Here is a 21,837-nt window from a genome sequence, read left to right as displayed (position 1 = left end):
AATTTTATTTTTGGGTTTTGGATGTCGACTTTTTAAGCTCTAAGATAATGGGTTTGTAACAGTCTTAGCCTAAAAAAATATTTTTTTATATTGTTAGTTCTATAAGTGTCTTCTGAACAGATTTCTTTTTTTCTTTTTTTTTTTTTACTTTATTGGAGGAATCAAACAAGATTTTACTAAGTATGAGTATATCCTCACTTGACAGTTTTTTTCATTTTCAGAATAAGTGTAAAAACGACAGAGAGAAAGATGGGATGGAGGGGGATTTGGAGCGGGGGGTCAGAGGGGGAGGGCTGGGGCGCTGTTAGTGACAATCAGCTCCAAAGTGGCTCTCACACCAAACACAAGCTCTCGCACTGACACATACACACTCATGGCAGGAATCAATCAGTCAGTCATTAACTCAGGATGTGTGTGAGCTGTCCACATGAACACACGGTAAGAACATATGGACTTTTAACACATTTCTTCCTCTGTCTCTCTCTAAAGTCATGCTAGTTTTATCCTGATGCTCTCTTTTTTCCATGTCGTTCTTACTCTTTTATTCCACTGTCAAATCCTCTCGTTTCCCACTTTATCTTCTGTTCTATTCTTGCTATGAAAGTAAAGACCATCTGAAGCCACTTGAAGGTCATTCTCTTAGCAGCGATCTACAGTAACGATTCAAATAATGATTGTAAGAAACTTTAAACATGGTTTTAAAAGTTGATTGACTGTCACAGGACTGTTAATTCTAATGTTGTAATTAAAGCTAGAGTTACAAATGAATGTTCAGCTTATAATGAAGATGATTTTTTTTCTTCATAATATTATTTGTAGATTTTTAATAGTAAATAACTTTAATCTAGCCTCTTAATTCAAATAGGTGTTGCTGAATATGAAGTGAAACGTCTAACTTTTTTAAATAAATAACTTCAGTACATGTTAATTTCAACATACTCTATGACAGGTCAGTTCATAAAATATAGAATCCTGCATAATCTCAAGATGTTTCAATAAAAAAAATGCTTTAAACTATTTTATTTTCATATTTGTACTTTATTTGTAGTAAATTTAGTTTATGGCCTAACCATTTAAGTGTGTATTTTTGCTCGTTACTGTATAAAAACAAAAAAAAATGTGCTGTAAATTTAACTGTTTGTACATTTCAACAAGTGGAACGTCAGTTACAAAAAACATATGCCAAAATTTTCGATTTTAGGCACAAAATGCTTTGAATAGTTGTTTTTTCTATAGATAAGATGTGTTTAGTTGTCTGTGTCTATCATGAAAGTACTTTGATCAATATTTTATGAGTCCTCACAAAATTCACTATTGTTTGAGTTGTACATTATAACACTTATGTTAAGGAGCAGCCGTTCCGTGGAATGACTAGATTGATGGATTAAGATTATGGGATTGGATTTAGGCCTTTCCTCTATTAATCTCAAACTGTTTTCAACCCACACATCAACATGATTCATAATTATCCATTATATGAGTTGCCATATATCACAAAGGTTCTGTAATGTTTCATAAAAACAGGTTTAAAGCCAGATGACGATGATTAATTTCTTACATTGTTTTATATTTTATTCTTTAACAAATGTGTCACTATTAGCCTTTATCGTAATATCAAGCCAGTTTTTGGAATCTTCTTGTCTCTCATCTCATGAGCTCTTCAACCAAAAGTATGTTAGTTAGTACCTCTTAGTCTTAATGTAGACAAACTATTATTTAGTCACAGATTATTATACAGTACCTGCACTATATGGAGTTGAAATTAAAATCTCTAAAGGTACGTTGACTTTTTAATCTTGACCTTCTTTAATTCTGATCCTCAATAACAATCTGCATAAACTCATGACAGTACAACAAATACTATGGATGTTCAAACGAATACTTCACAATTCACCTTATTTGACAGCTAAGAAAAAATGTAAATGGCCCACAAACTTAATGGTCCTAAAAAATAAAAAAAGCTTAAAAAAAATTTTTTTTAAAAGCTTTAAATAAGCAAACAAGCTTTTTGGGTATGTTGTGATGAAATATGATCTGAACATCTTTTTAAAAAAAAAGATTTCATCCAAACCGTCTGTAACTTAGTATGATTTCAGGAGCTACTGTATTAATGGAGCAGTCTGTGGCTGTCTACTCACTATTTTCTCTCTTTCTTTCCCTCTGCCAGTTTCAGATGATAAAACGGGAAGCCCTTCAATTCAAAGAAACAATAATTTAAACAATTTGGCACATTATTGTTTCTTTGTCTGTGTAGCAATCGAAGTCTGTTGTTGTGCGCCTTTAAAACTGAAAGACAACAACAACTTCCTGTTGCGATGTCTTCGTCTCTGCCACTGCCCTCTCTGCCCCCGAGCCCCCTGGCCATGGAGTATCTCAACGACTTCGACCTGCTCAAGTTTGAAGTAAAGCCAGACACACCTCCACCTCCTCAAACCTGCCTATACCCCAAACCAGGCCTCCATCAGGAGACGACCGGTTCCCCGTATGCTCCTTGCCCTCCTCCTGACTCCAGCCTCAGCTCCAGCCCTTACACTTCACTTCCTCCATCACCCACGCTCAGTGACGGACACCCACCGCAATCTGCATCCTCCTCTTCCTCTTCTCTCTCTTTCCCGCTGTCCATCTCCACTGGATACATATCGGGCCAGAGCTCTGGCTCTCAAGGTAACCTGGACGGGAGCCCAGCCGCTGGAGGCCCCGCACCATGTTCAAACCCCACCTCATTGGAGGATCTGCTCTGGTTGGCTGCACTGCAGCAGCAGTTCGGTGGGGAGCCCGGAGGCGCCGCGTCCCTGCTGGGAGCTCTTGGAGGAGTGCCGGAGCGAGGGGACCGGGATCGAGGAGGGTTTCTGGGATGTGAGGATGCAGTGGAGGCCCTGCTAAACTCCGCTGCTGCTGCAGTGAATTCACAGGTATGATCTGAGATATTTGGACCACAAATTTGTGTGTGTGTCAGGCAGAAGCACGTGAACACAAGCGCTTTGAAGCTCATTTTCACACACCATTGCATTCCGAAATTGGTTGACAAACGCAATTCATAAAGCAATGCAAGTACATGTTTGATCAGGGTTGGAGCTGAACTTTGCAGGAAGGTAGATCTCCAGGAACAGGATTGGGCACTCACCAATGGAAGACCACACATTTAGTAGGCTATGTACCACATAGTATCAGCAAGGCATGTACGTAAGCCCTACTCCTGGAGGTCAACCTTCCTGCAGTGTTCAGTTCCAACCCTGTTCCAACTACCTTCCTATAGACTTCAAGTAACCCTGAATACCATGATTAGTTAGGTCGGGTGTGTTTGAGGTTGGTGCTGAAGTCTGCAGGGCGGTAGCTCTCCAGAAATAGGGTTGGAGGCCCCTGCACAAATGGAGGGTGGCCCTCCAGATGCAGTGTTTGACACCTCTGGCAAGGGCTTAACCCTGGTCCTGGAGCCACCAGACACTGGACAGTTTGAATGTTTTCTTTATCTCACACACCCGTTTCATGTCTTGGAGACTCTGATGAGGTGTGTTTGAGTAGGGAAACATACAAAAAACGCAGGACTCCAGGATCAGTGGCCAAGAGAGTTTTTGCAGGATGTTTTTGCATTCAAAAAACAGAGCTCAAAAGAGTGTAACAGAGCAGGGTTCTCGAGAACACTTGACATGCCATCTTATTCTGGCGCCCTGCATAAAAATGGCCTTTTAAGGTGGGGTGTTTGTTCAAATGTGGCATTTTCATTATAATCTCTTTGTAATGTGCTCTTTGTAATCTCTTTGCATTTCCTCTGGTCTTTCACTCTCAGTTCCCAGTTTTGTCTCAGAGTTCGAGCAGCAGTCACATGGGTGACTCCAGCAGTGACAGCGGGGCTGATGTTGTTCTTAACAAGCCGTCAGACATGTGTCACCGCCCTATACTGGTCGTTTCTTCCACCCCTCCATCTCTTTCCAATGTCAACACATCGACCAGTCCCTTCTCACAACCCCTCAGTCCACAGAGCCGCCTCCATCACCCACACCATCCAATGCAAGGCCATTATCATCATCATCACCATCATCATCATCTGCAACTCTCTCAGGTACTTGGAGTTTTTTCGGTTCCTTGCCACTGTTGCCTTTGGCTTGCTCAGTTGGGGATATTTTGGGGATATTTTGGGAATATTTAATTTAATTTGATCAATCAATAGATTTCACTAGAAACAAACCTTGTTGTATTATTTTAATTTAATACTGTGAAGCTGCTTTGATACAATCTGTATTGTGAAAAGCGCTATACAAATATACTTGACTTGACTTGACTTGACTTGCAGTCACCAATTTATCCTCCAAAAACTTTGTCAACACAATCACATACTCAACAGTACCAAAGTATTTTCTCCATATGCTTAATAGAAGTTTTAGGCCACATCACAACATTTTGTTTTTTATAAAAAATAAATTTGAAAATCAGATAAACACAAGTTGCTTTTGAGGGACCAATGAACTACATGCCCCATAAAGCACTGTTATGATTTAATCAAACCAGTCTGTATTATTTTTTTTATGTATCATCAACAAACACCACTATGATATTAAGACTCTAATGCTGCAAAATATGAATGCTAATGGATAATGCCACTTCCCCATGATATATGTTAAATATTTAATTAACATAAGATAAAGAAATCACTGTAACGGGTGCACAATGATATAATCCAACTAGAACTATATTTAAGTACAAATATACAGAATAAACAGGAAACGCAACCACAAACGTAAACGAGACCGAACACTGAACAGAAAGATCTCAGGACTTAAATATATGTGGAGAGGAAATCAGCTGAAAAGAAACAGGTGCGTGAAACTAAGGAAACTAAGGAACAACTAAGGAAACTAACTAGGGAACACAGAACACAGGCAAAACGGGAACAAAGTACTGAATCAAAACGAAACTAAACAGAACTAAACAGAACCCTGACAATCACAGAGCTATGCCCACATTTAATGAGATTTAATTAATAAATGTTAAAAGAATGATGTCCACATCCACCAGTAATACTAATTTATACATTGTTTGTTATACAAACATTTCCTTTGTGAAAAGAAGTACACTTTAACATACCAGTACTTTTAGAATTTTTTTTTTTATTAAGGATATAATATACTTTAAAAGATTATGCTTAAGAATATACTTAACTGAATGTAAATTAACTATATTATAATGTATGTTAAATACAGTTAGCTGAACTTTTTTATGCTTTTTTTGACCCACTTACTATAAGTTTCTTCTATTGTCTTTAAAATGAAGTTAAAGTGTACTATACACTGTAAAATCCAACAATTGTTCTAACACTTTTTAGTTAACTATACTAAATATCTTAACTTAATTGTAAAAATATAGTAATCTGTACTATTCTCATAATATGCCTTGTTTACTCAGAAAACCCAAGTTAAGATTAATTGATTGGATGAAGTACCATTTTCAAGCAAAATGAAAAATGTTTTTGAGGCAGGACAATTCTTAATGGACTTTTCTCTCATTTCCTCAACTTCTGCAGTTATACTTCTCTAGTTGCATTCACTTAATTCCCAAAGTAATGTATGCTGTAGCTGACTACATAAATTTATGTTAATTTTCCTAAAATGTTTTAGTTTGAACTCGTCATTATGGTGATCAGTGTTCCCTTTGGTTGGGCACTTGGAACTTCTTTTATATTATTGGAATTATTGATGCAGCGATGCAACAAGAAATCACAGTTATTTGGTTTCAAATGAAATGTATAAATAAATAGATTGCTTTTAAAAGGGGACCTTAATAGAACTAAATCACTGTCTTTTTTCCATGTAAATATAAATCCAATAAGAAAGTGTTGGTGCACCCGCCTTGTTTCACATTTTGAACCGTGGATGGCTAGTGATATTGTGGCGAAGTGTGTTGAAAGCAGTTTAATGGAGTGGATGTCTGCTTCTAAATGTGGAGCAGCGCTATCAGATTATGGTAATATCTACTATTATTGTGATGTAATCCTGATCAATGTCACTTACACTCAGTCAGATTATGCTGTATGGAAATGTAATGCCAAAATCACACACATGCACAAAGACGCTCACATAATCTATAGGCTAAACTATGTACTACACAAAGCTCATACATTTTTGATTTTCCATTATCATATTATCCAAATGGTTGTCATGAGAAAAAATAGTATTCATTTGTAAGATTTTATTGAAAGAAAACTATTTTTAGAAAAAAAAGCAAGCATGAAGGTCCACCCCAACTGATGTGTAAGAAGATTGTACGGAGACGTACAAATGAGATTACAAATGAGATTAGTACGAATTCATGCGACCAATTCAATTGGCCAAAACGTAAAACAATTATAAATTGTCATGAGAGTGTGTTAATATTATCACAACACATCATGAATAAATTATCATAAGTCATGTACTTTGCACAACATTCCTTAATCATTCAATATTTTACAGATTCCTAATTACATTTTTCAAACTATTTTTAAAAGGAATGTCTCCACTGTTTCAATCGCAACCAAAACTACTTCACTAAAAATAAACAAATTAATGAATAAAGCAAGCATATAGTAATGGAATATGAACTTGCTCAGCCTTATCCTTAGCCAAATCCTTAGTTATTACTAGTTTTGTATTGTCATGATGTTTCCCGATGTTCGTATTAACTGGTTTGAACACAGTAGTGATACAAAAGCTACAAGGCAAACCAAACTAAAATAATACTTCTATATGACTGTGCTGTTTTCATCAGACTGTACAGTTCAAGCGCTGTGTACTATTCATTTCTCCTCCATCATGTGAGTGTTTGATGAAGCTTTAATTATCATGATCGCACGTTGTGTCCATTCTGTTACAAATCTCTGTGACTCATCTCTTTTTGTCTCTTTCTCTTTCAGTGTGGGGTGGATGAGCGTTTTTCTGATGAGCAGTTGGTAAGTCTGTCTGTGCGAGAGCTGAACAGACATCTGCGTGGAGTGAGCAAAGATGAGGTGGTCCGTTTGAAACAGAAAAGACGGACGCTGAAGAATCGAGGTTACGCCCAGTCCTGCCGTTACAAACGACTCCAGCACCGGCACGCGCTTGAGTCCGAGAAACATATTCTCACACAGCAGGTACACAACACACACATCAAACACTGAAATATGACAAAACTGAGACACATACAACAAAAGTCAATTATGACAGTAGCTCTCTTCCGAAACCTAGTCAGCTGCCTACCTTGACAGCATTAGGCCTACTTGTTTCAGAAGAACTTGTTCAGATAACATTCAAAAGTAACATTCAGACTGACAAAATTATCAAATAGAACGTTCACATAATGTTCTTAGAACATATTTCTGGCTGGTTAGCAACAGGGAAGAAACGTTCTGTTGATTGCCAACCTTTTAATGCAACACTGCATATATCCTTTGCGAAGAAGTCAATCCCAGAATCCATTGTAAAGAGCAAGTCAGCTCACTTGGTTTTGAAACATTAGAAAGTTCAATAAGATCCCATTAGTTAAGGTTAGTTAATGCATTAGGCCCTGCCTAGCATTATCACAATACATATTTATTCATCTTTGTTAATGTTAGTTAATAAAACACAACTGCTCATTGGTAGTTCATATAATTCCATTAAATAATATTAACAAATACAACTTTTTATTTTAATCATGTATTAGTAAATGATGAAATACACATTAACTAAAATTATGAATTAACTAATGTTAACAAATGAAACCTTTAAAGTATTGCCCAAACTGTAAAGTGTTACAGAAAGTTCTTTCCCAATATTAATCAAAAGTATTTCAAATCTATTCTTTTGATTCCTCTAGCTGGAGCAGCTGCAGTGTGAGCTGTCTCGCGTGTTGAGAGAGCGAGACTCGTACAAAGCGCGTTACGAGAAGCTCGTCAGTTCGAACGAGACTCAGCCTTCCCATCCCAACACCTCGCCTTCTCCTACTCCTCCGGATTACTTTTTGTGACGAAATGAACATTGAACAGAAGAGAATGAAAAGAGAGCTGATGAAAGCGATGGGTGAAAGTAATTCAACAGAGCTGTAACTACAACTCAACTTAAAATAAGCTATTTAACCAAAGCGGGTTGATTGTGAGGTGGACCTGAGCCCTGGATTGGAATGCTGCTGCTGCTGCTGCTGCTGCTGATGGGATTGCGTTTTTGCCCAATGTGAGCTTGTATAACACCAACCTGATTTCATAAGCATTCATAGGTATTCGTGTTTAAAAAGGGGTTTGTAGCGTGCATGTTTGGATGGACACTGAATATGTGCAGAACCAAAGAACTGACAGACAGTATTCAAAACATAAAGCATTTTACATATGTATAATGAATCCTCTAAGGATACGACTTCTTACGTAACACATTTACATTTTAGATTCTGTTAATATTGATATTGTACAGATTTAGTGTCTAAACTACAAACATTTATGTGTGCACATTTTCTACTAATACCTATGAATGCGAATGTGATCACCCATGGCAGCACAAAAGACTTGCTATCCCTTTGTGTTGAGCTATTTGTCATGATGAGTTTAGTTCTTACGAGAGTTTCATTGGCATTCACCAAAATGACTGTTGATATAAATCTATGCAAAACTGCTGGCATTTTGAGCAAGAGAGTAATGCATACAGAATCTATCATTATGTGTATAAGCCATCTGTGTGATATTTGCACTGAGGGGTTCGTAGTACCTATTGCAACACACTGTAAAACAATGCAATCAACAACCAAATATAAACATCGCTGCAAAAACGTCATGTTCATGCAAGTCAAGTGATGATCACCTCCTAACTTTGAGTGACTGTGTCTTTGGAAGTTACATTTTATGATCAAGTTAAGGGTGTAATTTTAATGTTACATCAAACTAATTTAGCAATTCACAGAGCTGGTCACTGTGGGTGATAGTAGACGCCTATCTAGAGCAGTGTTGACAGACGCAGATTTTTCTAGGAGGTTTACTTGGCCCGCCATAGGTCTATAAATTGACTTGGCTACAGTATTTCACTTATTTATTCACAGTATTTATTTATTGTTTGTAATGTGATAATTGTTTTCATTTGATAGTGTGTATCAATATCATTAATATTTTGTAGCAGGATAAAAAATATAAAAAGATTATATTCATTATGCTCCGTTTGTAGTGGTTTCTTATGAAATAAACATACTTTTACCATTAATGATTGTGCAAAGCATTGTGGACTGTGGAACTGACTCATTGATGTGATGTGTGTTATACTTTTTTTTTAATTTACTTATAATGTTAGTGAAGTTGTTTGAACCAAAAAACATAACTTATATTACCACATGACCATTTTCAACCCTGTTAGGGCTGCTTCTCCTTTTAGACTTCAAAGTAAACGCCCATTGTTTTGATTGGCTAGCATATTTGGACTAAAATCCATAAATTGTATTTTTCTTGCCATTTAGCTATATTATACTTAATGCTGTACAACACTGTCCAAATAATGCTTTAGAGAGTATAGTAACAGAGTATTCTGCTTTTATATAGACAAGCCCTTTGTCAAAAACTGCATACTTCCATACTACAATGTGAAAATGTGTGTGTAAACCGTAAACAGTGTGTGAGAATCACCTGGGTGATTTACCTCTTCTGTCGAGATTTTTAAGTGCGTAGCTGATGGACACTCTTGAATCCCATCAGGCCATAATACCAACATAGCGGATGGAGTACATCCAAATTTTATTCATACTACACGCATGAATACTTTATAGAACTTTTTTTTTTTACTTTCACAAACTAAGTTTATCAAATGTTGTTTGATAGTATGCAATTTTCAGATGCAGTAGGTAGGGTTTGTAAATAATCAACAAAAGTTGGGGCACCTTTAGGAATTGTTAGCATTCATATCTAGAGGTCAAAACTTTAGTCCAGTAAGGCCTTGTTCAGAAATGAAGACAGGCAGCAAAAGTTTATTGCTTTTTTATTATTATTATTTCTGTGAATGCTATCTTTTCCACAGTGAGAATTAATTACAATGTCTCTTGCACTTGAGACATTAAACTTTAAATAAACTGTGTTGTCGCTCTAAATAGATAAGGACTGTTTCTTGCCTGCCAAAATTTCCTTCCTCTGACTAAGAACCATCTATTCAGATGTAATATAATGCATTCAGCCTTTATGCATTCACATCCTTTTTTCAGGAAAGAAACAAAATAATATGTAACAAATTTTAGAAATCACACAACTGAAAAGATACGACATATGATACGACACGGTATTAAAAAAATCCCTTGCAAAAAAGAAATGCACTTACTTAAGGTTCAAAGGCGGAACCGATGGAAGGAGGAGCCAGGATTGAATCAGGAGCCCCAATGCCAAAGGTCACGGCGTGAAAGGAGGAGACCCAGGTGGAACCCAGGAGATGAAAGGCGTGGAGGGCCAAGGCGGAGCCACAGGCATCTGTGACTGGGGTGGAGCCAGAGTGACGATAGACCAAGCTGGAGCCAAAGGAACGAGGAAGCCCAGCAGAGCCGTGAGCGTGGAGCTGGTGGAGCAGAGGCCCAAGGTGGAGTCTGGGGCTCCAAAGCTCGAGGTGGAGCTGAGGGATCCTCAGACCAATGCAGAGTTGAACACCAGGAAGCCCAAGGAGATCTGAGCAGCAGGGCAGAGCAACAGAGAGGAGCCGAGGGACTGAAGGGAGACAGCAGAGGCGATGCCGAGCCACTGGATGGTGTTGGCAGAAGAGGAGGGAGAGGCAGGCTGGGCTAAAGCAGCGGCGACAAGACGACTTGAAACTGGGCTGAACTAGTGGTGATGAAGACGACTTGGGACTGGGCTGAACTAGTGGTGATGAAGATGACTTGGGACTGGGCTGAACTAGTGGTGATGAAGACAACTTGAAACTGGGCTGAACTAGTGGTGATGAAGGATACTTGAAACTGGGCTGAACCAGTGGCAATGAAGATGACTTCAGACTGGACTGAACCAGAGGTGATGAAGGATACTTGGGACCGGACTAAACCAGTGGCGATAAAGGAGACTTGAGACTGGGCTGAACCAGTGGTGACGAGGACGACTTGGGACTGGGCTGAACCAGAGGTGATGAACATGACTTGGGACCAGACTAAACCAGTGGCAATGAAGGAGACTTGGGACTGGTCTGAGCCAGAGGCGATGAACATGACTTGGAACTGGGCTGAACCAGTGGCGACAAAGACGACTTGGGACTGGACTGAACCAGTGGCAATGAAGGAGACTTGGGACTGGACTGAGCCAGAGGCGATGAACATGACTTGGAACTGGGCTGAACCAGTGGCGACAAAGACGACTTGGACCGGACTAAACCAGTGGAAATGAAGGAGACTTGGGACTGGGCTGAACCAGAGGTGATGAAGGAGACTTGGGACTGGGCTGAACCAGAGGTGATGAAGGATACTTGGGACTGGACTGAACCAGCAGAGACAAAGGCGACTTGGGACTGGTCTGAGCCAGAGGCGATGAACATGACTTGGAACTGGGCTGAACCAGTGGCGACAAAGACGACTTGGGACTGGACTGAACCAGTGGCAATGAAGGAGACTTGGGACTGGACTGAACCAGAGGTGATGAAGGATACTTGGGACTGGACTGAACCAGTGGCGACAAAGACGACTTGGGACTGGACTAAACCAGTGGCAATGAAGAGAAAAAGGTGACTAGGGACTAGGCTGAACCAGCGGTGGCGAAGGAGACTGGAGACAGGTGTGTAACTAATCCAAAACCATACCAACAAATGAAGGAAAAATCAGGCTGACAGAAACAGGAGGAAACCATGAAATGAAAACTAAACAGAACATAAATGTGACAATAATATATTAATTAAATAAAAGGCCAATTGTAATTAAACACTACACTTTCAAAAAAGTAGACTTTCATGACACACTTAACACACTTTTTAACACACTAAAGTGCACTTTTTAATAATGCCAAATTAAATGTTTTATTTTGAAGAACATTTAAATCATGTTTTAATAATCTTTTTTCTTGCTTTAAGTACACTTATTTTGATGTATTGACAAACTTACTCACATGTAAAGTACTTATTTTACCTGTAGTTTGTTATATAATATTTAAAGTTAACATATTAATAACTTTATAGAATATACTAAACTGCAACTTCATTACAAATGTGTAATTATAAGTATATTTAAAAACACAAGAGCTCTCAAAAGACATTTCTGGATTGTGCTATTGTGTCTTCAGTGTTATATGTCTGATGCGTAACCTTCTTAAAGAGAGTAATCAGATTAACTGTGACCATATTTATATGCTAAGAGATAAAAGAGGCGCTAAATTCACAAAAATAAATAAATTAACAAATGAGCAAATAAAAATAATTTAGATAAATGATGAACAAATAAATCCCTTTAGGAACCCTAAGCTATTCGAGTCAAGCAAGAGATGTAAAACCACTACTTTTTCTTTTTTTAAACTTAAGCATCGCAACAGTAACAAAGCAACCCGAACACACACATCAGGGTGGCGAGTTTTTGACCGGAAAGCACCGCTCATATTTTCTTGTGTAAAAATCTAGTTTTATTTGACCTCTTTTTTTGAAACCTTTATTTCCTGTCCATCTCTTTCATTTCAAACGTGTCTCTGTGATTGTTTCTTTTCCACCATTCTCTCCCGTCTCTCTGTCTCTCTCTCTCTCTCTTTCTCTCTTTGTGTGTCTCTGTGAATCTGACCCTGGATGAGAGTTGTTTAGGATGAGCTCACGGTTGTCCCTCCTCCCTCTTTCTCTCTTTCTGTCTCTCTCGCTCTCTCTCTCGGCGGAGCACAATACCATGGGGATTATGGGTATAATGGAGCGCAGGCCGCTCTCTGCCGGGCCTCATTGTCTATGAGAGGGGCACTATTGTGGACAGGACGTACACACACTCACCCCACTGCTGTGCTATACACACATATCTAAACAAGCACACACAAAACAGACAAACACTATCCTGGATATAATATTTTAAAATTTTTATTTACATATACAATAATAATAGATAGCTAGATCTATTATTAGTAAGTTTACAATAGCTTGTACACCATAGATGGCAGAATAGAGTAAAATTTTATTTTACATTTTAACCTCTAAATAAGCAGGACATTTTAAGTTTTTGAAAAACGTAAAACAAGAATATTAGGACATCAAAAGAAAAAGTACTATTTCCAGGTCACTCATTCTGTGACACTGACCATGTTATTAAGACAAAGATGGCTTAATATAAAGGTCAGATTTCCTTACATAAATTAGGATGTTCAAATAAGATCAGTTTAATAGTTTGACTGAAACGTGAATGGAAAATATTTCGAAAATATTAAGTATTTGGTCAAATTAATTTATGTATTATTACAACATCCACTTGAGATAGATAGAAGCTGATGATCATGTTAACATGGTCATAACACATAACACGAAAGTTAACATGGTCATTGCCACAAATTTAATTCGTTACCCAGAAATAGTGCAGATTCTGAAATATTTTGTATTTTAATTTTAATTTTGTATTGAGCACATACAGTGATAGGATGATATGGGCTGTTTTAATTTTTTTTTTTTTTTGTTCAGTTGCTGGTGTGATGTTGCATAAAGGTTTCTATAACTACTGAAATTAAGAATGACATCAGTAGGAATATGATTTGAATTGTTCTCTGCTGCCCCCTACTGTTAATGCTATTCATTGATTCGTCTGCACCTGAGAGGATCTGTTTGACCCGTCAGATTTTATTTTGTGGTTGCTTAAGTAAAAATAATTTGTGTGATTCTGAAGATGTGTCGTTATCATCATGTCCAGCTTCAAAGTCATGAAAATATTTAAATCACATCTTTCTTGCACTTTGTATCATATTATCATAATTGGCGTTAGAAAAATATTGATGAAATGTGTCATTTATATAATTATTTTACCATGAGTTAACTCTACTCTTATATTATTGTACTATTTTTTAATGAATTCATATATTTATATACTCAAACTCAAATAGAGGTACAAGTATGTTTATAAGACATGAGGCCTATAATAGTGTAGGCCTATATATAAAACACACTTTCAGTGTAAAATTATTTAAAAATAAATTAGTACTTTTATTCAGTTAGTACACTTTAAATTGATCTAACATGACATTAAATGTATTTCTACAATAAAACAAATCAAATCAAACAAATGCTGTTATTCAAACTTTCTGTTCATCAAAGAATCCTGAAAAATCCTAGCTTGGATGCCAGCCGAACTTAGCCCCTGTCCACAACATTTGAGGTCGGGAAGTTCGGTCTGGACTTGATCCGTTATGGACAACTATGCTCGAACCAGAGCTGTTCGGACCAATCAAATTGTCAGGGCGGGCTTTATACGATGATTGACAGATGATCAACAGTAATGTAATCATCCACGTCCCAAAGAGCGCTTGGGTTGCGATAAGATTTGTTTACTGTATTGTCGAGTAGTTCTAATCCTAAACGGAGAACTTGTTCGTATATGTATTCACCTTTACTATTTCTCTCAAAAGTGTTGGTAGTAGGCTACTCCGTGTATCCTTAGATGATTTTTACAACACCGGCAAAGATCGTTTACACTTCTTCTACTTCTTCCAGCGTGCGTGCAGTTGAGTCACTTACTCCGTTGCTCTGATTGGTTTTGGGTCTATCCAAATTGAGTGCAGAGGCATTTTCTTTCCTGGTTCGGTTGAAACACGCCATACTCATAGCAGATTTCATATTCTGACTAGAATCTGAGTATGACTAGCCTACGTCAGGTTAGAAAAATCCTGCAATATATTAGCTACTGTTTTTGACTGTATTTTTCATCAAATAAATGCAGCCTTGGTGAACACGAATCTTCTTTCAAAAATAAAATATCTCACTGACTTTATTGTCACATCTGTACAAAGTGTAAAGTGTGAAAATCATGCCAGAATCTCCAGATTGACAGCGCCCTCTGCTGGACTGTTTAGGTCAGGGGTGCTCAATCCTGTTCCTGAGATCTACCTTCCTGCAAAGATAAGCTTTTACCCTGATCAAACACACCTGAAGCAGCTGATTAAGATCTTCAGGAGGACTTGATAATTACAGACAGGTGTGCTGGATCAGGGTCTGATGACCTCTGCAGGTATAGGTAGATCTCCAGGAACAGGATTGGGAACCTCTGTGATAGAGTAATTCAGTGCTTCTTAGGGGCTGTTTACACAATTCCATTTTCAACTAAAAATGTAAAAAATTGTATATGTTTTGGCCGTTCGTTTATACGACAACAGCGTTGGGTGCCTGAAAACGCAAACTTTTGAAAACGGGTTTCAAAGTGCAAGTTTTTGAAAACGGTCTCTGTGTAAACAACAAAAACGTGAATCTCTGAGGACGATGACGTCAGGCACATGCGTATTACGTGTTCAGTCTGTAGTGTTTCATTGCCATCTAATGGCCTGGCAGCAGAATACAATGTTTTTAGTTGTTTTCGCGGATCCGTGTGAATTGGGATCGTTTTGACAATGGTGTCGCCTGTACATGGAAAACTCAAAGGAAAAACTTCTCCGTTTTAAGCGTATCGTTGTTGTGTAAACGTACCATAAAATCTCGCACCACTGCATATTTTGGGTGCTTCTCAATACTTAAAGTGATGTTTCCTCGTCCTCTGTCCTTCGGCCCATGACCTGAAAACCAATCGAACGCAGGCATCTTGAACATCTCAATTCTTTAATTGCAGCAGAAGGAGGTGAAGAACAAGGAGCGACAAAGCTTCCTCCTCGCATCCTGAGGGGGTGGAGCTCAGCTAAGAAAGGAAATGAGGTTGCACAAATAAAAAATTAGAAGCACCCTTTGTATTTTTCCCTCATCTAACAAACCTGACTCCACTCACCAGCTCATTAGTAGAGATTGCAAGACACGAGCTGTGTTCGTAATCGCCCTCTATACCCTCACGCACTATTCCCTACATTACTCCACTCATATAGTCCACTTGAAGGAGTGAATGAAAACGAGTGAGTGAATTCGGACACTGAGTGCGCTGGAAAGGCTGCTGTTTATGCATAGTTTGTGCTTGCTGTTTAATAATCATCTAAAACGTATCAAACTAGCAGCTCCAGCATGAAAAGATTTATCTTGAACTCTGTCATGGAAACTAGCATTTATAAACCTTAATTAAACAATTTACTAATCAAGTAAAAATGAATTAATACCTGTATGATATTACGCTGTAGCCACATTGGACCAGCGGTTTGGAAAATGGATGGATGGATGATTCAGCTTTTTCTGATCGGACACGGGAATTCATTCGACACGTGACTCTCGCTGTGCATTATGGGTATTTTCTAGCCATTGAATGTACATTACACTCATTATTGCGGTGCATTATGGGTTTGAATGAGTGCACTTGATAACATCCTGGCTTTTCCTCTGTGATCTCTGCATCCCTCCCCCTCCACTAACCACTTCTCTTCTCTTGATGTTGATGTAACTGCTGATACTCTCTGACAGTATTAGTCTTCTCATCTCCAGCCCTCGGCCCACAGATGCCCTTCGTGACCATGGAAAAAAGCTCAAAGCTACTCAGGGGAAATGACACCAGATGACCGGAGCAAGTTTCAGACTCTCCTGTCCTCTTCTTCCTCTAGTGTTCTGTTGCCAAGGTCTTTTACTATTAAAATAAACAGCAACACTTCAGACACTTGGAAAATATTTACAAAATTCTCCTCCCTAGATCCCCTCCCACCTTCTACAGGAGATTTGCCAAACCTGCTCTGACATCATCAAGACATCTCGGACCACTTTCCCATTTTCCCAAGGCTCTGGTAACCCCACAGCTGAACGCAAACAACACTTAATCCTACAGCAGATGAGAACTACAGACCAGCCTCTCTTCAGAAAATTTTTAAAAAGAGATGTGTTCAATTAGCTCTGCTTCTCTCTTAAAGAACTTGTGGACAACAAAAGTGGATGACACTAAATACAGGTGTAAATGGGGTCTGAAGTGTTTTGAGCTCGTCCACTTTCCAACACTTCCAGAGGTAATTGAAAACACATTTGACCGGATTGCTTTCGTAGTGTAAACACTCATGTGGTCGAATGCGTTTGAACAGCCACAAAAGACCGTCTACTCTCCGTCGCGTAAAAACGCGTTGACGGGATTTAAACTTTGTCAGCAGAAGACCCAAGTTTGGTTTGAAGATGAAAAACGTATCAAACACAATGTTCTCTTCTCACCATTTCTGATTTCTAACACACACTCACAGCGTTCGGCTGGTCTTGCGTCTGTCAGAGCAGAAACTAAAGCTGCTGTTCTCCATGTGTTTATCCAGTCGTCTCCGGGCGCATTCATAGAAATTGTGTGAGCTTATTTGTCCATTAGATCGAAAGATCTGAAAAAGCCCAAACATTTACAGTACCTGCCCATAGACCCTCTCCTTGAAGAAATCAGGACAGAAGTGTTTGAAAGTGGACAAAAGAGATGGATTAAACACCAGGTGTAAACGGGAATGTGTCTCACTCGTCTACTTGTGATCCGAATCGACCAAAACACATCTTAATACCAGGTGTAAATAGGGTCTAAGGGCCTGTTTACACCTGGTATTAAGTCTTTTGTGTCCACTTTCGATCACTTCTGTCCTGATAGTGATTTCTTTGAGTGGATGGTTGAAGACATTCAACCACATGAATGTCTATTAATGCATCCTCGACTACTTCTGGAAGCTGAAAACGCTTTACACCCTGTTTACACCTGTATGTAGCGTTCAACAAAAACACATTTTAATACCAGGTGTAAAGGCCTAAGACCATCCTGCTGACTGGCAAGAACGAACTTCAGATCATCTATTCTTATTCTACTGGACCGGTCTTCTGTCTTTGACACTGTGAACCACCAGAACATCCTGTCTGTCCTTTCTGACTTGGGCATTACAGGTACGGTACAGCTCCATGGGGAAATGCTCCTCATATCGCCCTCAGCGCTTGCCGTCATGGCCTTGTGCATTGCAGAAGGACTGGGGGAAGGAGTTTCGACCGCAACGTTGCAATGGTCATGTTCTCACAGTGGATGCATTTACATGCACATTCTTAACCCGATTATGCTTAATAAGCCATCAATGCACATCATCATTTAAACGCGTTAACCCGTTTTCCTTTATCGGAGGAAGGTAATTAGCATAACCCGATCATCACAGCTGGATTTTTGCCCCTTACGGCGAATTCAACCTGCATGTAAACGCATTAACCTGCTTTCTGCTTATTGAAGTGCGCGTGTGTGATACAGTATATGACAGGAACGCATCCTTACTGTGGATTTAAGTGCATCCAGACTGAGCGAGAGTTTTGCAGTAATATATCGCGAACTCAGACTCTGTCTTGATCACACTCTTTCCAAAATGCAGTCAAAATGCAGCATCTGTAACTGCATGAGAGGATAATATATGAGCTGTAAGTTTCCCGCTGACATGTTGCAATACTCTTCTTCAGTTTTTAATGCTTTATTTAACATCACAACCGACATAACAAATTAAATACTCAGAGTCAGATACGCAAATTTTTACGTTTTGGCGTCACTTCCGGGAAATAACCTGATTTATTAATAAAGTCTTAAATGCGGGTTACTTGCGTTGGTTTGCATGTAAACCTGGACAGCAGGTAAGCTGATTTTTGTGAGTTATCAGCGTACTGGTGTGCATGTAAACATGCTCAGTGAGGAGATGAACCATCCATGAAAGCTTTGTCAGCGTGGGTACGACCCAAAAACACGAAGCAGACATCATGGCAGTCCGAGGATAAGAGATATCGACCACATCCAGAAACACATGTGGATAGGCATCTTTAAAAAGACACTCTCCGTCTGTGTCTGTCTTCTTACAGAGGCGAATGGGCAGTGCGATTGTTTATCACAACCACTTGGCTCCGAAGAACAAATCTGAATAAGTGAATGCACGCCATCTCCTTTTACACCCGTATGTCCAGGGGAGTGGAAATGCAAATTCCACTCGCCAGTTTTCATTGGACTTTTCTCAAAGTGTCAGAGGTGTTTGAGGCTCCCAAGTGTGAGAGTCAGTCTAACATTGAAGTTACTTACAGATAGGGTAAATTCAGGTTGATTGTGACAATTTTTCCAAGTCATATCTATGGCAAAAAGTCCCAATCACCCTGAATTCAGCCTAGGGTTCTGTAAAGATGTTATTTCATCATTCTTTAAGTGGAGATCAGTGCTCGAAATGGGCCGGTACACAGAAATAGTTTCATCTGTAGCGTACCTTCACCTTTTCTTGCGTTCTGGCACTTCTCACATGTTGCCGGTATGTCCGCTGTCATAGATTTTTCCCTAAACCTAACTAAGTCCTATCTCATCTGACCTAAGTCTACCTGGGCCTATAATATTTATACTCTAGCGCGTCTACACATCGACGTCGGCTAAGTACAACCCTATACCCTAGGGCATCTACACAACGACGGCGGCTGAGTCTAATCCTATACCCTAGGATACATTAGCTGGGTGCTAAATCTGTTCCCGTAACTAGCTTACTTTCTGCACAGGAATAATCGACAAACAGACCTCAGCAAATGTCCTTCAAATGCTTTAATCACGGCCGGAGGATCTCTCGAGCAGTTCTCAGAGAATCTCCCCCAAGAAGAAGCAAGGCCGGAGGATCTCAGACAAATTGAGAATCCCACCAGCTAACACGAATACAACAGTTTTTATAGAATAGGGAGGTATGGCAAAATTATATGAATTTGATTGGTTCTTCACATGCAAACCCTTCTGTTACTAGGTAAAGCAAACTTTGTTTTAATGATTACTTCATTGTTAATCACAAGGTTCAAATTTAGTCATCTGTCTAGTTTCAATTCCCAAATTTGTTATTTTTACACTCATACAACCAAAGTAAAAGTGGTATGGCAACACAACATACAACATTCAAAAACACAGGGCAGAACGTTTTAGTACATTGTGTTTCAAAATATTATCATGTTAGGCCTAAAAAGAGAAGTAAGGTTAGATGTTAGAGACATGGTTAGTTTGAAGTTTACTATTTTATCTATTAAAAATCTACCACACCGCCCACACGCTCCCCGCTCCCCCTTAACGATGTACCAAAGATGCCTTCATCTGATTGATGTGGTAACACTTTACAATAAGGTTCATTAGTTAACATTAGTTAATGTATTTACATTTACAATTTACATGAACTAACCATGAGCAATACATTTGTTACTGTATTAGTTGATCTTTGTTATAGTTAATAAAAATAAAGCTGTTCATTGTTTGTTCATGTTAGTTCACAGTGCATTAACTAATGTTAACAAGCTTTTAATAGAGTATTAGTAAATGTTGAAATTAAAATGAACTAAGATTAATAAATGTATAAGTTCAGTTCATGTTAACTAATGTAGTAAACTAATGTTAACTAATGAACCTTATTGTAAAGTGTTACCAGAAATGTTTGATAATTTAAATATTTGATGTAATCTGTATCTTATTTCCTGTTGTAACTCTTATTAGAGTATTGCAGAGTAACTGCCAACTAATTGTTACTTTTTTGATGTATCCAATTTATGTGTAATTATGTGAAATGGAGGAAGCAAGATTGCATCATTTGCTTAATGAGTGTAAATATAGACTCATTTGTCCCATTTTATTAACTGTAATCTGGTCATTAAAGAACTTTTTTACTTTTTAATTTCAAATAATAATGATACTGTTTAAAACGTTAATGTTTTTATTAGTTTGCAGTGTGTAATATGTGTACAATATGTCTTACAATATTTTTTACAGATTTTTGTTTTAAATCAGTTAGTATTTATAAGTGCTGCATTCTAATTTTGTCATCCTTTCTAAATGGCATGTGTTTGGAGATTTGTAATATTTGCCAATGGTACACAGAAATGCATCCATTCACGCTTTATAGGTTAGTATTCTCTGTAATCTTGTCTTGTTATTTTCTATTTTTTGACAGTTCATGTAAACTAATATAATGTAATGTTTGAGAATAGTGACATCATATGACATGGTGATACTGGAGCTCTGATGTCATGCACCGTGTGTCCACCTTCTGCTTGATTACCTTCTTCAGGCGTGTTTGATAGTTACAAATAAGTTTTGATTTTATTGTGGTGAAATTTTTGTTTACAAGCTACTCCCAAAATTATGCATGGACATTAAAATGTATAGTGTTATTTTTTTACAGTCTACAACAACAACAACCCTCAGTTTCACAGACAAGGCTAGTGATGGGGACGAGACCGCCTATGCCGAGTCTGAGTCAAGACCGAGTCTTTGAGGGAGCAAGTCCGAGTCGAGACCAAGACCATAAAAACATGTCAGTTTTCATATTCATGATTTAATATCACTGCAGTTAATAATCAACAGTTAGGCCTACAGATAGATTGGGAATTGTTTAGAGGAGCAGTCTTAACATCTAAATATGGACTAATTTTCTAGTGGTATGTGTTCTACAAGGCTAAGTTAAGCCTAGTCCTAGACTAAAATGCATGTTTGAGCTGAAAGCAACTTGCACTGACAATCTTAAAATATGTCAGTCCCATTGTTTTGTCTCAAGATGCACACCAGTAATGTTTTTTTATTTTATTTCCAAGGCACATTTATAAAAGCTACTTAAATGTCCTAATTGAACTAAAGCCTAATCCTGGCTTAATTTAAGCCCTGTCTGTAAAACCAGGCTGAAATGTCCTCTGGTCCTTAAAATGTCAGATTTTAGGATTTAATCTTTTATCATATGATAATTATGAGTTGAGGGGAAAAAATGTCATAGCCATTAACACCATGATGTTTATATTCTAGATAAATATTGAGATTTAATAAAAATGTACCAATGCACTAGCAAATAGATTATTGAAAATATGACGAGCTATACGACATTTTACT

At 38.2% G+C, this 21,837-nt stretch overlaps 1 protein-coding gene across 1 annotated transcript; it reads left to right on the top strand.

Moving 5' to 3' along the window:
- The first annotated feature begins 327 nt into the window (after positions 1-327).
- Positions 328-9,185, top strand: nrl (neural retina leucine zipper). Its single transcript, XM_084090248.1, has 5 exons — positions 328-438; positions 2,168-2,912; positions 3,788-4,060; positions 6,887-7,102; positions 7,807-9,185. Exons 2-5 carry the CDS (start codon positions 2,316-2,318, stop codon positions 7,954-7,956), a joined length of 1,236 nt encoding a protein of 411 aa, XP_083946374.1. The 5' UTR covers positions 328-438; positions 2,168-2,315; the 3' UTR covers positions 7,957-9,185.
- The last annotated feature ends 12,652 nt before the right edge of the window (positions 9,186-21,837 follow it).

This window comes from Abramis brama (genome assembly GCF_963993115.1).
Source record: "Abramis brama genome assembly, chromosome: 18".
Classification (NCBI taxonomy): domain Eukaryota; kingdom Metazoa; phylum Chordata; class Actinopteri; order Cypriniformes; family Leuciscidae; genus Abramis; species Abramis brama.
This window is presented reverse-complemented; position numbering and strand designations above follow the sequence as displayed.

Bases quoted from the DNA above. Each gene is read 5' to 3' on its own strand.
- nrl (XM_084090248.1), top strand. From the start codon at position 2,316: ATGTCTTCGTCTCTGCCACTGCCCTCTCTGCCCCCGAGCCCCCTGGCC. The intron at 4,061-6,886 runs GTACTTGGAGTT...TTTCTCTTTCAG, and splicing joins ATCATCTGCAACTCTCTCAG to TGTGGGGTGGATGAGCGTTT. The intron at 7,103-7,806 runs GTACACAACACA...TGATTCCTCTAG, and splicing joins AACATATTCTCACACAGCAG to CTGGAGCAGCTGCAGTGTGA.